The sequence below is a fragment of the Lepus europaeus genome, chromosome 6 (assembly GCF_033115175.1).
Source record: "Lepus europaeus isolate LE1 chromosome 6, mLepTim1.pri, whole genome shotgun sequence".
NCBI classification, from domain to species: domain Eukaryota; kingdom Metazoa; phylum Chordata; class Mammalia; order Lagomorpha; family Leporidae; genus Lepus; species Lepus europaeus.
The window spans coordinates 2,719,202-2,735,533 of NC_084832.1; the positions used below are offsets into that span (position 1 = coordinate 2,719,202).

General features: G+C 62.1%; 1 protein-coding gene across 1 annotated transcript in view; it reads right to left on the bottom strand.

The window, feature by feature from the left end:
* The window catches only part of COL4A2 (collagen type IV alpha 2 chain), a 138,042-nt gene that overhangs the window by 21,235 nt on the left and 100,475 nt on the right, over positions 1-16,332 (bottom strand). The window contains exons 16-24 of the mRNA XM_062193943.1: positions 15,408-15,452; positions 10,886-10,939; positions 10,175-10,241; positions 7,421-7,531; positions 6,852-7,001; positions 3,780-3,872; positions 2,958-3,121; positions 474-546; positions 293-399 (exon numbers count right to left, since the gene is read on the bottom strand). Coding sequence (XP_062049927.1) covers positions 293-399; positions 474-546; positions 2,958-3,121; positions 3,780-3,872; positions 6,852-7,001; positions 7,421-7,531; positions 10,175-10,241; positions 10,886-10,939; positions 15,408-15,452 — 864 coding nt within the window. The remainder of the gene's footprint in view (positions 1-292; positions 400-473; positions 547-2,957; positions 3,122-3,779; positions 3,873-6,851; positions 7,002-7,420; positions 7,532-10,174; positions 10,242-10,885; positions 10,940-15,407; positions 15,453-16,332) is intronic.

Here is a 16,332-nt window from a genome sequence, read left to right on the forward strand (position 1 = left end):
CCCCCCCACCCCGGGATCCAGCGCTGAGGACACAGACCCCTGAGAGCCCCAGGACCCTGCTGTCACCGTCCAACCAGGCCACACCGTGCAAGGCCACCACACTGAGTCCAGATGCACACCCTTCCCCCGACGCCACACAGGGTACACGTGTGCAACTCACACCACACATCACACATACACACCACACACAACCACTCACACACCCCATTCCCACACGCACGTACCACACACACACACACATACACACACACAGTTCCTCCCCCACCAGTACAGAGCCTCTGTGCCCACTCACGGGAGGGCCCGGGAGGCCCGGGAATCCGTCCAGCCCATCACGCCCGGGGATTCCATCATCACCTTTCAACCCAGGCATGCCGGGGACGCCTGGCTGTCCTCTCTCACCTGGGGAAGAATCCGTGTGACAGGCCACTCTCACCCAGTGCCCATGCGGTGGCCACGAGTCCCAGACCACTGACCTTTGGTCGTGATTGTCCTGGAATCTCCCTTTGCTCCTTTGGGTCCAGGAACTCCCGTGAGGCCAGGGGCTCCCTGGGGAAGACAGGGCAACATGTGTCCTCCCCCTTGCGCTGGGTCTCCCAGTGAGTGCAGGCTGCCGGCCACCGCCTGTCACAGAGCCTGGTGGCACCAGGATCTTTCCCAGATGCTAGCAACACTCCCCCTCTGGGTTGTGCAGGAGGCGGCCGCTACCACGGGGCCAGGACGACAACACACAGGAAATGGGCTTTGCTTTCTAAATAAAGAGTGTGCGATGGAGGCAGTCACCGGAGGTGCTCGGGGTGCGCCACTTGGGCCAGCGGGGGCTGTCGGGGACAGAGACGCAGTCTTTCGGGATCTGAGCCGGGACAGGACGAAGCCTAAGAGCAGAGCTCCCTGAGCAGGGGGCACAGACCCCGTCCTGAGCAGTTTGTTTTCTGGATGGAGGCAAAGTGGGGGGAAAACTGACGCACAGAGGGGCTTAACCAGCGTCAGCGGCCTCTCAGGCTGGGAGAGCCGGCTCCGCCCTCTGGGCAGGAGAACCAACGAGGTTAAGGGTTGCGCTTTCGTACATGTGACGTGTTGGTCTTTGTCCTGTTTTCGCTGATGCTCTTTGCAAGAAAGTGGGAAACTCTCAGCACCGGTTTAATTAAACGGTGCCTCACGAGTGACCGTGAGTTCTCGCTCCTGGAAGATTCCATGCTCGATGGATCCAGTCAGTGCTTTGCAGAGAGGGGAGACATTCTTGTCCCCAGCAGGCACTCGATAAACACGTCCGCTGACTGGCCGACACCTGTACCCTCCACCAGTACAGACGCGAGCTGTCCCCACTGCCTGCCATTTACTGCGGGACAACACACACACCCAGGGCCTTGGGCATACACTCTCAGGGCATGTGGGACCCAGCGGGCCGAGCCCCTGTGCGTGGGAGGCGGGGTCCGTGAGGCAGCAAGGGGCTTGGGGCTGCACTTTCCTCTGCAGAACTCCCAGGTCCCAGGCGGGCACAGCCAGGCCCCTCTGAGCTTCAACAAATGGTGTTGGGAAAAGTGGACCTCTGCTTGCAAACCACACATCTGATGAAGGATTAATATGCAGAATATGCCAGGAGCTCGAGAAACTCAACAAGAAAACAAACAGCCCAGTTCAGAAATGGGCAAAGGACTGAACAGGCATTTCTCAAAGGGTGAAATCCAAACGGCCGACAGACATGTGAAAACACACTCAGGCTCACTAGCTGTCGGGGAGATGCAAATCAAAACCACGAGGTTTCACCTCCCCCCAGCAGAATGGCTCTCACACAGAAATCAACAAACAACGAGTGCTGGTGAGGATGTGGGGGGAAAAGTACCCCAATACCCCGTTGATGGGAAGGTAAACTGGTACAACCACTATGGGAGACAGTCTGGGGATTCCTCAGAAACCTGAAACTGGATCTGCCATATGACCCGGCCACCCCACTCCTGGGAATTTACCCAAAGGAAATGACATCAGCATTTGAAGGCATTGTCTGCACCCCATGTTTACAGCAGCTGAACTCACATTAGCTAAGATGTGGAACTAACCCAGAAGTCCATCAGCCGATAACTGGATAAATACATTACGGTACAGACACACTATGGAGAACCACTCAGCCATAAAGGAGAATGAAACCATGTCTTTCACAACATAATGGATGCGACTAGAAATGATCATACTCAGTGACATAACCAGTCTCAAAAAAAGATGGATATCAAGTGTTTTCCCCGAGTGGTAACTCATGTACAGAGTACAAGAAAACACAATGTGTAGGAGCAAAACTGATGTTTCCGGGTTAGATGATTGATTGCAGCCCGCATCTATACTCCCGAGGAACGGTGGTTTTCCCCCTACTACTTGTTGAATTCTTTATTTAGTGGAGGGTGAAGCTTGTGATTAAAGTAGGTCATTGCAAAAATTAAAAAGAAAAATAACAAAGGAAGGAGGATGGAGGGTGGGAGGTATCACTGTGCTCCTAAAACTACACAGGGTGTTGGCACTGCGGTGTAGTGGGTAAAGCCTCCACCTGCGCCACTGACATCCCATGTGGGGGCCGGTTCGAGTCCCGGCTGCTCCACTTCAGATCCACTCCCTGCTAATGGCCCGGGAAAGCAGCAGCAGATGGCCCCAGTGTTTGGGCCCCTGTACCCACATGAGAAACCCAGAAGCTGCTCCTGGCTCCTGGCTTTGGCCTGGTCCAGCCTGGCCACTGTGGCTGTTGGGGGGAGTGAACCAGTAGATGGAAGATTCTCCCTGGTCTAACTCTGCTTTTCAAATAAATATAAGTAAAAAAGAAAAAAACAAAAAACCCCACAAAACCCTGTATATATGAAATACAGGAAATTTGTTCCTTTTTACGAATAAAAGACTTTGCTATGATGTGAGCTGAGCGGCATCCTGGATGCAGAATCCACACCACGAGCCCTGCCATCTCCCAGCTCGGCACTCACCTTGAACCCTGGGAACCCGGGGATGCCGTGTTGCCCGGGGTCTCCCTGCTGCCCCTTGCTCCCGGGCTCCCCATTGAGGCCGGGGAAACCCTTGATTCCTGGCAGCCCTGGGAGCCCCCCGGGGAACTGGTCGCCTTCCAGGCACTTGCAGTCCCCGGCTTCGCCTGCATGGGAGGGAGAGGGAACAAGTGTCAGATGTCTGGGGTGCGGGGAAGGGAGGTGAGGTAGGGAGGGCTGGGCTGGGGGAGGCAAAGCCGGTGGGCGGGAGGGCCGGGTCCGGGATGCTTCCTCGCTGCGGGGACCGCTGGGGCCCTTCTCAGAGCGGGGAAGTGGGGCTGAGAGTAAGTGGCCAAGTGTTTGGCCACGGTGCCCTCATGCAAGCCTGCCCTGTTGCTCACGGAAGATCCCTGTGCTGGGGGACCGTCCACAGAGGAGTGGGCAAAGCTGCAGGACCAGCAGGGGTGGGGAGGCGCCTGGAGCTGCAGGGCTGCCACCACCAGGCCACAGGAGCCACGGGCAGCGCTGTGGTCTCAGGCGCCAAGGCCTGAGCAGACAAGGACTCTCTAGCCATGGCGGGGACCAGGGCGGGCACGCAGAGACAAGCAGGTGCACCCGAGGCCCCCAGCATGGTCCCAGGCCCTGGGGAGGTGACCCCGGGGCAGTCCTTCCATGGGGCGGGGTCTCCAGGGTGCAGGGGGCATGGGGAGAGTGGAGGGGGAAGGGCCAGGACCTCTCCCCGCGGGAGGGAGCAGCCAGGCAGGCAGCCCGAGTTGGGGCGGGGCGGGGCGGTGGCTTCCGCGTGCTGGGGCCCAGTGGTCTCACCTTTCCACCCCTTCTGTCCGCGAGCCCCTGGGAAGCCGGAAGGCCCAGGGTAGCCCACGCGTCCTTCTGCACCCTTCAGGCCGAACAGGAAGCCTGAGGAGAAAGCCAGCAGGGGCCTGGTGTGAGCACAGCCCCAAGGCCTGCAGACAGGGACACACAGACACACACGGACACACATGGACATACACACACAGACACACATGCACACACGGACACACACAGACATGGACATGCACACAGACACAGAGAGACACAAGGACATGCAGACACACGGACACACACAGACACGGAGACATGGACCCGGTCAGACACACAAACTGACACACATGGACACGGACACACACACGGACATACATACACACGGACACACATAGACACATACACAGATTCAGTGGTAACTGACTTGGGTGCATTGGGCTAAGGGGGTTCAGTGCGGCTGACATCACTGAGTGGCCCTGACTGGGACCCTTGCCTTCTCGGGCCCAAACCCCTTCCCTAGGGAGGAGGCTCGGGGAGTCACTATCCTGCTGTCGTGGGCACAGGTGACAGAAGCTGGACTTGCTCCACGTCCCGCGACGGGGCACAGGGGTCGGCATCCCACCGAGGAGCCGCAGCCCGAGTCCCGGCCCCCTGCTTCCACTCCAGCTTCCCAACCGGGGGGCAATGGAGGCTGGCGCAAGTGCCAAGGGCCCTGTTGCCCAGGTGGGAGACCCGGATGGAGCTCCCGGCTCCTGGCTTTGGCCTGGCCTGGCCCTGGCTTTTGTGGCCATTTGGGAAGTGAACCGGTGGGTGGAAGATCTTTCTCCCCTTAGGCTGCTCTGTTGTTCAAGCAACAAAATAACCAAAAACTGACTTAAACTCTAGACAGGAACAGAAGCCTAGCCGTGGCCTTGGAGAAGAGCGCCATCTGGTGGTGAGGGCAGGGCCAGGCCTGGGGAATCCCTGTCCACTCAGCCTGGCAGTGGTCTGCACTCTGGGAGCCAACAAAGGAAAACCTGTGTGGCCAAACCACCACCCGGGGCCGAGGGGGACCGGGACTGCCGCAGGGAACGCGTGGAGGGGCCGGCCCGGGTGCGTCCGAGTGCGCCCGGGGAGCCAGGACACCGGGCCTCGGCACACGCCATAACCTAGGCCACTTGTTCACCGAGCCTGTGCCCAGCTGGGGGCGGAGCAGACGCCCAGCAGACAGCGCTGGGGACTCTGAACCCACGGCGGTGCCACCAGGGAAGGGGTCGGGGTGGGGGGAAGCGGGGCAAAGAATGAGTGAGCGGCCAATCAGGGTGTGTGGAAGGTTCCAGAGCAAGCGGGTGTCTACACGGCCCTGCGGCGGGAGGAAGCTGAGGGTTGGCGGTGTGAGTGGAGCGCAGGGTGGCGTGCAGCCGGAGGCAGGCGCATGCCGGGCCACGTGGTCTGAGCAGCTGGGCTTGGTTTTTGTCTCAAAGGCCATGGGGCCATCAGAGGGCCCCCAGGAGGGAGGCTTGCAGCCCAGTGTGAGGACGACCTCGTCTGTAGGGAGGAGCAGGGTTGTGTGCGGAGAGAGAGGGGGAGTATGGGAGGGAGGGAGGGAGGGAGGGAGGGAGAGAGAGAGAGAGGAGCTGGGCCGTGTGCACACAGAGGAGTTGGCCATGAGCAGAGACAGAGGCGCTGGGCTGTGTGCACACAGAGGAGCTGGGCCGTGTGCACACAGACAGAGGGGCTGGGCCGTGAGCAGAGACAGAGGAGCTGGGCTGTGTGCACAAAGACAGAGGTGCTGGGCCGTGTGCACACAGACAGAGGTGCTGGGCCGTGTGCACACAGAGGAGCTGGGCCGTGTGCACACAGACAGAGGCGCTGGGCTGTGTGCACCCAGAGGTGCTGGACCGTGTGCACATAGACAGAGGCGCTGGGCCGTGTGCAGACAGAGGTGCTAGGCCGTGTGCACACAGAGGCGCTGGGCCGTGTGCACACAGAGGCGCTGGGCCGTGTGCACACAGACAGAGGCGCTGGGCCATGTGCAGACAGAGGTGCTAGGCCGTGTGCACACAGACAGAGGCGCTGGGCTGTGTGCACACAGAGGAGCTGGGCCGTGTGCACACAGACAGAGGCGCTGGGCCGTGTGCACACAGACAGAGGCGCTGGGCCGTGTGCAGACAGAGGCGCTGGGCCGTGTGCACACAGACAGGAGCTCGCAGACTCTGAGCCATCATCACAGATGCTCAGCTCTAAGCAGCAACTCCCAGGACCACAGCGGACAGGAAGCAGAAGGCCGACTGCTGGAGCCACTTGGCGAATCTCCGCGAGGATGCGTGGCTCCGGGCTTCCTGAGCGTGGGGACACCGGGACAGCAGCATCCCACGTCGGGATTTGTGGCGGAATGTAGAAGGGGAACAGAGCGACTGCCCATCGCCCCGGACCCAGAAACACGAGCGGGGCAGGCGCCAGGCTCCACAGCGCCGATGCCCGTGGCCAGCTCTGCTCCGTGCCCAGCGCCCTGCTGACGTGCACCCTAGGCCGCGGCTGGGGCTCAGGTACCCAGGCCCCTGCCTCCCAAGTGGGAGCCTGGATTGAGCTCCAGGCTTTCGGCTTTGGCCTGGCCCAGCCCTGGATGCGGTAGGGATCTGGGGAGGAGCTCTCTGCCTTTCAACCGAAATGAGAATAGATGGGAAGATAGCGTGAGGCGCCACGCTGCCGGTACCTCCCAGCAGCCCTCGTCCTGGCGATGGCAAGGAGGATTGCCAACATGGAGCTTGGCGTCGGAAACCAGCCCCGGGCCCGGGCCAGGGCCACCAGGAGGCCAGCAGCTCGCGCTCTGTGCAGCCGTGCACCGCTGAGCCGGCAGGTGGGTTGAGGAGCCCCCGCCCTGGACAGCGACCTCAGCTCACCTCTGCTTCCCGAACGCGAGTGCAGCCGCAGCCACAGCGGGCAAGGCCCACAGGACTGTGAAGATGGTGGCGGGGCCTCCGCTGTGCACCCCAGGGGGCGCCCACCACCCCCGAATCCCCGGGCCCGCTGCACTGCTGCATGGAACCATTCGGCACAGAAACAACCAAAACCCACGGGGCCAGGCTCCCTCCGGCCCCCGTCCCCACTCACCGTCTGGTCCAGGGGGGCCAGCAGGCCCAGGGACTCCTGGGAGCCCGGGTTTGCCGTCCACGCCGGGCGGGCCTGGGTAGAGTGCGGGGAAGCCTTTTTCTCCGGCGAAGCCTTTGGGTCCCATCTCACCGGGGAGGCCTCTCATCTCATCTGAAATCCAGCAGAATCAGAGCGTTCAGTATCTGTGTGCTGGCCGCTGTGTGGGTGCCCAGCCCCGCGGGCGAGGTGGGCTCCATGGGGGGCTCCACTGGGATGCCCTCAACGCCACAGGCGGACGCCCCCACCCCCGCCCGTCATCCCTTTGCAGCTCTGACAAAGCACCTGCCCTCGTCTCCCACACGAGGGCCCAGGAGCTGAGAGAGACTGGGCACCAACACGGCACGATCCCTCGCTTTTCCCAAGCAACAGCTGGAACCGCACCGTCGGCTGCTAGTGCTGTACCCGAGCCCAGTAACTGAGTTGGGGGGCAGGGGCGGTTAGAGCCGGCGTGGCCAAGGGAGGTTCTGGCTAGGACCCCAGTAGAGGCGTGTCTGGTCCTAGGTGTTCTTGAGACCACACCACAACTTTACCTTCATCTCTGACAGGCAGCCCCGGGGGCCCTGAGGGGCCGGGATCCCCCGGTTCACCACGACTTCCTGGATCCCCATGGGGTCCTGGGAATCCCGGGTCTCCTCTGGCACCTGGAACCAACACAAGACCGGGAGAGGAATCAGGAAGTTGTCCATGGCCGGCACCCTGTGCACATGGCTGGCGCCCTGGGCACGCTCTGGGTCTCTGCTCTTTGGGGTGACGTGAGTCTCCTGCAGGCTCGACAGGACACAGAGGTACACAACGCCCAAGAGACACTGGGGCTTGAAGGTGGGCACAGCAGCCTGACGGTGAGAACCCACACAACAGGGGGAGGCAGCGTCTCTGGGCCCCCACATGCAGACGCTAACTGTGCAACAGCTCACGAACCTCTCTCCCAAGTCTTCGGAGGGAGGGAAGGGTGGCTGGGGGGAGGGGCAGCCGAACTCAGAGCACTTGGCAGGATTGGGGCTCCGTTGTGGGGTGCAGAGCAGGGGCGCCCACAGCATGAATGGAGGGAGATGGTCTGACGGCAGCATGCCCAGGACCAGGAGGCGTCACCAGCGGATGCCGGGTGAGCTGCCTTTGTGGCCACGGCTCCCACAGGTGAGCTCTCTTTGTGGCCACGGCTCCCACGGGTGAGCTGTCCTTGTGGCCACGGCTCCCATGGGTGAGCTGCCTTTGTGGCCACGGCTCCCACGGGTGAGCTGTCCTTGTGGCCACGGCTCCCACGGGTGAGCTCTCTTTGTGGCCACGGCTCCCACGGGTGAGCTGTCTTGTGGCCACGGCTCCCACGGGTGAGCTGCCCTTGTGGCCACGGCTCCCAGGGGTGAGCTGCCCCTGTGGCCACGGCTCCCACGGGTGAGCTGCCCTTGTGGCCACGGCTCCCACGGGTGAGCTGTCTTGTGGCCACGGCTCCCACGGCTCCCATCCCTAAGCAAGGGCACGGTGGCATCGCCAGGGTCTCGTGCTGTGTGAACAGCAACACCTGACCGTGAAGCGCTTCCCTGGAATACAGCCGGGGAAGACGGGAGAAAAAGGAACAGGGCCGGCCACGCTGTCATGCTCGGGGCACCCTCACTCTGCGTGCGGGCGTTCACGTCTCGGTCTCAAAGCAAAGGCCTTAAAACGGGAGGATGTGCTGGTTTTATGCTTGCGTTGCCCTGAAGGGGCTGAACATGTGGCCCCCAGCCCCAGCTACCCGTGCCAGGCTCGGCTCCACGGTGAGAGCGGCTGGCTGTGTGGCCGAGTCACCGAGGCTGCATTCGCAATGGGGGAGCTTGGCCCCGGAACCGGGCTCCTGCGGGGCTTCCACACGGTCCCTCTTGGAGCTGTTCAACGGCCCCACGCCTCGGCCTCTGCCAAGGCTCGGTCCCCTCCCCGGGCCTGCAGCGAGCAGTGAGCACTGCTCCATGTCCCCAGGGCCACCAGGGGGAGACCTCCCTGGTTCTGGCCTCGCCCAGCTCCGTGCTGAGACAGGACGTGGCGATGGCACTGCCAGTGTGCACACCTGTGCAGGAACGCGAGTCCATGGTATGATGGGGTGAGCAGACAAGCTGCTGGGCTCAGGAAGGAAACACCAGAATGTCTCTATTTTTTTAAATCTCACCCTTTAAAACGCCTTTCTGGGAATAGGCTTTTAGCCCAGCCATCAAACGCCTGTGTTTCTCCTTGGAGGGCCTGCTTCCAACTCCCGATTCCTGCTAGTGCGCGCCCGGCAGGCAGCCGTGAGGGCTCCGGCAGCCGGGTCCCCGTCACCCACGTGGCAGACCTGGATTTTATTCTTGGCTCCCGGCTTTGGCCCTGGCCCAGCCTGCTGTGGGCATTTAGGTGGGAGACCTCTCTCAAATCAATAAAGTAAAATGCTGCCTGAGATGGGTGTTTCCCCACATCCATCATCTAGTGCCCAGGCCAGCACCACAGGGCACGCGCTCAGCCCGTGAGCAGCACCTGCTGCCCCAGGTCTCCGACACCACGGGGCACGCGCTCGGCCCGTGAGCAGCACCCGCTGCCCCAGGTCTCCGACACCACGGGGCACGTGCTCGGCCCGTGAGCAGCACCCGCTGCCCCAGGTCTCCGACACCACGGGGCACGCGCTCAGCCCGTGAACAGCACCTGCTGCCCCAGGTCTCCGACACCACAGGTACCACATCCAGACAGATGTGTGTGGACTATTAACAGGCTGTGATCAAAGTGCTTTTTGATCCCACACAGATACACACAGAACGAGGTTCAGAGACCAGCGCTCGGATCATAGCATTGGAACCCTACCTCCCCGTGACCCTGCTCACTTGGAAGGCGGAGCCAAGCGACCAGACAGGCCCAGCCACCGCACACGCCAGTCCCTGCCCCTCCTCCCCCCTGGCCTGAGACCTCGCCGCAGTGGGCACAGAGGCCTGGCGAGCTCCCGGCCTTGCTGCGGATGGAGATGTGCCTGTGTGTAGCCTGTGGGCTCTGATCGGGACCAGGCTTCAGGCTCCAAGCAGAGGGGTTTGGAGATCTTGGTACAGAGGCAGCGGGAAGGCTGGCTCCCAGTGGGGCGCCTCAGCTGGGAGGCGGGGCTGTCTCCCAGGAAGGGGCGGGGATGCTGCCTCGCCTGCTCCCTGTGGAGCAGGGATCCGGTCCCCAGAGGCTACACAGTAGACACGCCTTAGGTGAAAAACACCTCATGCGCCCCACGCTTCCCTTGCTTTGCTTAGAGAATCTGCCTTGTGTACCAAACGGGAGGAGGCACGCGAGAGAGGCCGCACACCAACCTTTTGCCAGCGAAGGGTGAGGGGAGTAGGCGGGCGGTCCTGCGGGTCCCGGGTCACCTGCTTGCCCCTGGACAGGAGAGACAGCAGCGTGAGCTCAGCTCTGGAGTCCTGACGACGCGCGCGTCTCCAGGGAGCGACACTGGCTGTGGACTGTCCCCGTGGCTGCCCAGCCAGGCTCACTCACAGGACAGAGGCTGTGGGGGCCAGCGGGGGCCCCCAGCCACACCCACCAAGAGGGAGGGGCGCTGCGGGCAGGTGCCACTCTCATTTTGAAATCCTTGTCAAACACAGGAAAGGCCGGGCGAGTGGAGGCTCTGCAGGTGGGACCCTTCCGGCGTGGACAAGGACGAGCAGGGGCCCGGGGACAGGCAATGACAGCCTGGCGTCACGCCACCTGCACCTATGACACGCAGCGTCCAGGCTGCCCATACTTGGAACTGCCCACCTGCAAGTTCCCTGCTCCTGGCACGGCCCCCACCAGGCCGCCACCGCCCATGCATTACACAGACAAGTCCCGCCTCCCACGGGAATCGGGGACACCCCGACTTCTTGTTATAGCAAAGCTGGCTTCCCACAGCCCTGTGGGCCCCCCCTGCTGCCAGAACAGCCCCATCTGTCCCTGCCCCTCTCCTGTCCAGAGTGGAGGGGGGGATCCTTATCCAGGAGTAGGCGGGGTCCCGTTAGAAGCAGCAAAGTGAAGAGCGGGGTCACCTTGGGTCCTCGCGGTCCGTCGGGGCCTTGGTAACCGTCCAGGCCTCTGCTTCCCTGCAAAGAGCACACACATGTCGATCTGGCCCTAACACGAGTGACAGCAGCGTCACTGCTCCGAGGTCGCGGGCGCCCGCCCACCAGAACCCTCTTCCGGCCCAGCCTGGCCGCAGTGCACCCGGCCGGGCTTTTTCCAGCTGCTCTGCCCAGCGAGGACCAACGTCCTGACCGTGGCCTGACCGCCTCAGAACAGCTGCCCCTCCTTTCCCTCTGGGTGTTTTTGGAGAATCAGCCACAGATCCTCTGCGTGGTTGACGTGGCCGGCCACGTGCCCATGGAGCCTGATGCCCCTCCGTGCCCACACGGCCTCTGTGCTGCAGTCAGTGGCTCCATATGGTCCATGCTTGTCCCTCGGGGGCTGCATGTTGTTTACGGAGACCAGGACCCCTCTCTCTGGCCATGACTGTAGGTGGACATGACCTGCCCAGTAAGACCCTCCCCCAAGACTGGATTGTCAGTTAACACCAAGCGGAAGCGGTAACTGCTTCTCCCTCTCCATTTCAGAGTGCAGTGGCTCAGCCCCTGAGACGCCCCCCGTGGGATCTGCAGAGGAGCCGGAGCTTCCCTAAACACCTAGCAACCCCTTCTCCCCCGTCACAGAGCAGGGGCGGCCCTCACGAGCCTGAGGCCGCAGGCCAGGCGTGAGAACGTGCATGGCCCCCGGGGTCTGCGTGCCGGAAGTCTTGGGGATTTCGAACGCACTCCACTTGGGGCATTTGGTTTTGGGACTTTGTCCCACACTAGCTGGAGCTGACGGTGTACAGGAGAGGCAGGCTGGGAACCCCACAGAGCGAGCCCACGACTGGGCTGCACCCCAGTCCCCGAACATGCCCTGGAATCTGTCATATCCACAGCCCGTCCCGTGTCACTGAGCCTCGCTCAGCTGTGCGGGGACACCCATAAGCCCAAGCAAGCACCCCTAGCCCCAAGCACCCGCCACGTTTGCTGCACTGGCCCAAACGGCACTGGCTGTTCTGGCATGTGTCTGAATGCTTTGGGATCAGCCGGGGATTACGTAAATCCAGTGGGAGACGGGGAACGTTAGGAAGTGGCCAGGACTCCGCAGAGGCAGGACCCTGATCTGACAGCTTCTCCAGTGGTCTCAGTGGCCGTGGAGCCAAGGGGCAGAGTTTTGGGCACGCAGAGTGGAGGAGGAGAAAAGCTACATGCCGCGGGCTCATTCATCGCCGGCAGCAGGCACCCCAACCACCTAAGCCATTTCCTACGTGCCCTGCAGGGCCCCTGGACGGGGCAGGCCACTGTCGGAAGCAAGGATGGCACATCCAAGAGGAGCCATGTGGTGGTCCACGTGTGGTGGTCCATGCCTGGGAAGGGCCTGGCGGGGTCCAGGGACTTCCCCATCCCCTGCCCCGAGGCAAGGGCTCAGTTCCTGCCAACAGCGCCCCCCAGACCCCACCCCGGGGGAGACACTGAGGCTGGGGATGGAATTGTGACGTCTGATTCAGACTGAACGCTGGTGTTCGGGGAGCAAAGCCTCCACGCGGTCGCTGGGACATCCTCGTTCAAATTCCTTGAGGTCGGTCCGCCGCCTGTGGGAAGTTCTGATGGCAGCGGTTTAGCAGTAGCTGGTTTCACGTCCTCTGAAGGTAGGCAGAATGCAAAGCAGGCTATGAAAATCAGCAGGCAGAAGCCCTCGGGGGCTGGAGGCGACGGAGAACCAGGATCGGACGCTTCCGGGGAGATGAATGTGCTCGGTCCTCCGTGACCACGCGGGAGCTCCCGGCTGATAGCGAAGCCCACCGATGCTCATGTCCCAGACCCACAACGTGTGGGGTTGGTCACGATGCTCACGTCCCAGACGCGATGCCCACGTCCTGTACTGGACTAAGGGGGTCTGACGGCCAGCTCCAGCTTCCTGCTGACACAGACCATGAGAGGCAGCAGTGACGGCTACAGACACTGAGCTCCTGCCACACACACTGAAGACCTCGATCGTGTTCCCGGCTCTCGGCTTTGGCCTCAGCCCAGTCCCGACTGCGGGAGGCACTTGGATGTGAAGAGGATGGGAGCTCTCCTTTCATAGTTTTTTTTTTTTTTTAAGCCTAGTATTTGCACATAATGTATGCATGTTCTTCCTGTATACCTTGAATCATCTCTGGATTACTTAAAATACCTCGTGCAACCTGCACCCTACACAGACAGCTGTTACATTGTCAACCTGCACCCTACTCAGACAGCTGTTACATTGTTTAGGGAAAATTAACAAGGACATACAGGTTCAGCAGACACAGGTTTTCTCCCTGTGGTTGGGGGGGCATCTCTCTTCAGTCCCCAGAACACAGCCCTCATCATTCTGCCGCTGCTTGGGACGGGGTCCTTTCCCATCCTAATGGCTGACAGAGGCCACGGGGTGGACGTGACTCACGTACCTCGGGAGAGGCCCCTTGTCAAAGAAACCCAGCCAGCGTGAAAGGAAATGGAACGGAACAGGTGAGAGGGAGTCCTGCGATTTCAATCAAAGACCCCGACAGAAGTCCCGGTCAGCCACCACCAGCCGGGACTTGTCTGGGGTCACTCCTGCACTGTGCTAGCCGCGGCCAGTGCTCTGCCACGTGTAGCTGGTAGGAACCTGGGTTATCTGCTGCTACCCACGTGCAAAGGCACGCCAGCCTTGGTGGAGCCCCACGGGCCAAGGATCCCAGGGCAGTGCCCGCGGGGCTGGCCTCAGCGTGTGTCCCTTCAAGGTCGCGGGGTCGACAGGCATGCCTTGCAAAGCCGGTCTGGGCTGTGAGGGCTTCCGCACAAACACGAAGAGTATTCCACTGCGAGAGGAAGGCAGGCGATCGCTAACTTCTCAGGACATTTCATATCATCGATCCATAAGGCTCACTCCCCTGTAGGCCAGGCTGGAACCCAAGCAGCTCCATCAGGCTGCGCACACAGCAGGTGTTGCCGAGTGTACACTCACACACGAAGGCAAACCCCTTCCGGTACGGGATCTCTGCGCTCCTCCCATTTTGATGTCATTTATGCTGCTGCTCCCTGGAGCTGCTGGGTTTCTGGCTCCAGTTTCATCCTCAGACTGAAGTCTGTGCGTCCAGCTGAGTCGTTAGCTGGGGGCGACGGAGGCCAGCAGGGTAACGCAGGGGGCGGGGCACGGTGCTGTGGTGAGCTGTGGGCCCTGTCCTGCGCATTCTCGCGTTGATCATCAAGCAAACGATTTCCCTTTCGCCAAGAACACCCACGTCTCTGCATGTCGTGGCTACTGCAGGGAGAAGGCTGGAGGAAGTGGGCACAGAGAAGCTCCTAGCCGTGATCACGTACACGGTGAGCAAGCTGGCGCGCCACCATCTGCTGCTGAACGCCTGTCTGCTCGGCGCTCCCTCCTCCCAGCACCCACAGGCCAGCCCCTGTCTGGGGATGACACGGAGGGCTTGGGGACGCCCCACCTGCAGGGAGGCTGTGGGGCGCTGGGTGGGATCAGGAACAGGGCCCTTGTTAGGTCCCGGTCTGTTTAGGATAAACGGACGGGAGGGGAAGATGATGCCGATGGAGGCTGCTGAAGCCCTCAGGGCTGGCGTTTGCTGTGAACGGCCGATCCAGCCGTGCGGGCGGCACTGGCGGTCAGACGGGCGTCTGGGACCCATGTGGCGGATCTCTCCGTGCTTGAGCACCCACCGACTGTGCTGTAGTGATGCCATGAGTAGGACACAGCATGGCCCCAAGGCTGGCTTGATTTTTTAATGCCATCTGTTGGGGCACCCACTGGCGCCAATGACAGAAGGAGCAGGTGCGAGGACACGCATGAGCCCCGTGTCGTTCACTGCACACGGGGTGGGGTACGGACCAGCCTGAAGGCTGAGCTGGCGTGGACCATCCACGCGTTGCCCTTCTCTGTGGTTTGCTGGAGGAACAAGGCCAATGTGTGGGTTCCGCTGTGGAGCCAGCTCCACGGCACGTGGGGTAGGACACAGGGCAGAGCAGCACGGGTCCCCTCAGCTGCGCGTCCTTGGTAAGCCTCATGGAGCCGTCTACGGGCATGCCGGGGACGCCAGTGTGCACGGGAAGGGGCCACGCACCGCACCACCGTGGACTGTGCACGGAGTGAACCACCAACACAAAAAGCCCTGTTTCTGTGTGCGCTCTCCCGCACCATTCCAGAGCTGATACAGATTCTTAATCACTTCTCACATTACGTTTTCTCCTGAATCAACACCCCACCCCCCTAATATCTGTCTGCAGACCACACAGTAAAAACAAGTAACTGGCCATGGCTCATGGGGCATCGGGGCGGAAAGCGCAGAAGCCAGGGCTGCTGGGGCTCAGCGGGGAGGAGTGGTATGGAGAGGCGGAGACAGAGGCGGCAGTGACCGGTTCGGGTATGGTCACTGGCCTGGGAGGACGGCTCGGGCTCTCTCCACACTTTTTCCTGGGGTCGACAGCTCCTCCTGCGCCCCCGTGGGATGTGCAGGCCGGAGCGGCTGTGCTGCTGTGTCGCACTTACCTTCTGTCCGGGGGATCCCTTCTCACCATCCAAGCCAGGGGCGCCCTGGGTGGAAGAGAGGACAGAGGCGGGAGCAGCTCAGTGAGTGAAGTGCAAGCCCCAGGACGGCCAGCCGGAGGGTCCAGACACGCACACAGCGCAGAGCCAGGCCTGCCCACTGGGCTGGACAGGACATGGCCCCCCTGAGCACAAAGCAGGGCCCACCCACTGGGCCGACATGCCCCCAGCACAGAGCAGGGCCCGCCCACTGGGCCGGACACACCCCCAGCACAGAGCAGGGCCCGCCCACTGGGCCGGACACACCCCCAGCACAGAGCAGGGCCCGCCCACTGGGCCGGACACACCCCCAGCACAGAGCAGGGCCCGCCCACTGGGCTGGACAGGACATGGCCCCCCTGAGCACAGCAGGGCCCGCCCACTGGGCCGGACACACCCCCAGCACAGAACAGAGCCTACCCACTGGGCCAGATACGCCCCCAAGCACAGAGCAGAGCCTGCCCACCAGGGCCAGCCGACAAGACACGCCCCCGAGCACAAAGCAAGGCCCGCCCACTGGGCAGGACACACCCCCGAGCACAGAGCCAACCTTGGGCCCAAATTCTGAAGCACACCAAACTGCTAACAAATCTAACGGCAAACTAGCGGCCAGACTCCATCCTTGTGTCCCAGTGGTGGTGACACGCGTAGGAAACCTGTGCCCTGATCCCTGGACCCAGCCCGGGGCCAGGCGCAGGGGAGGGGCAGGGTGGAGGCGGCAGGCGGGAGCTGCCTGGCAGGGGGCTGAACTCCTGGGGAGGAGACGCCCAAGAGGGGGCACTGAGCCTGGACCCCGGGACAGCCAGGTGTAAGCTCCACCCAGTGTCTTCTGCAGCTTTGCTTACGGCAGCCCCGGGGGGCTGGCATAGCCACATGGCCGCTCCGCTCT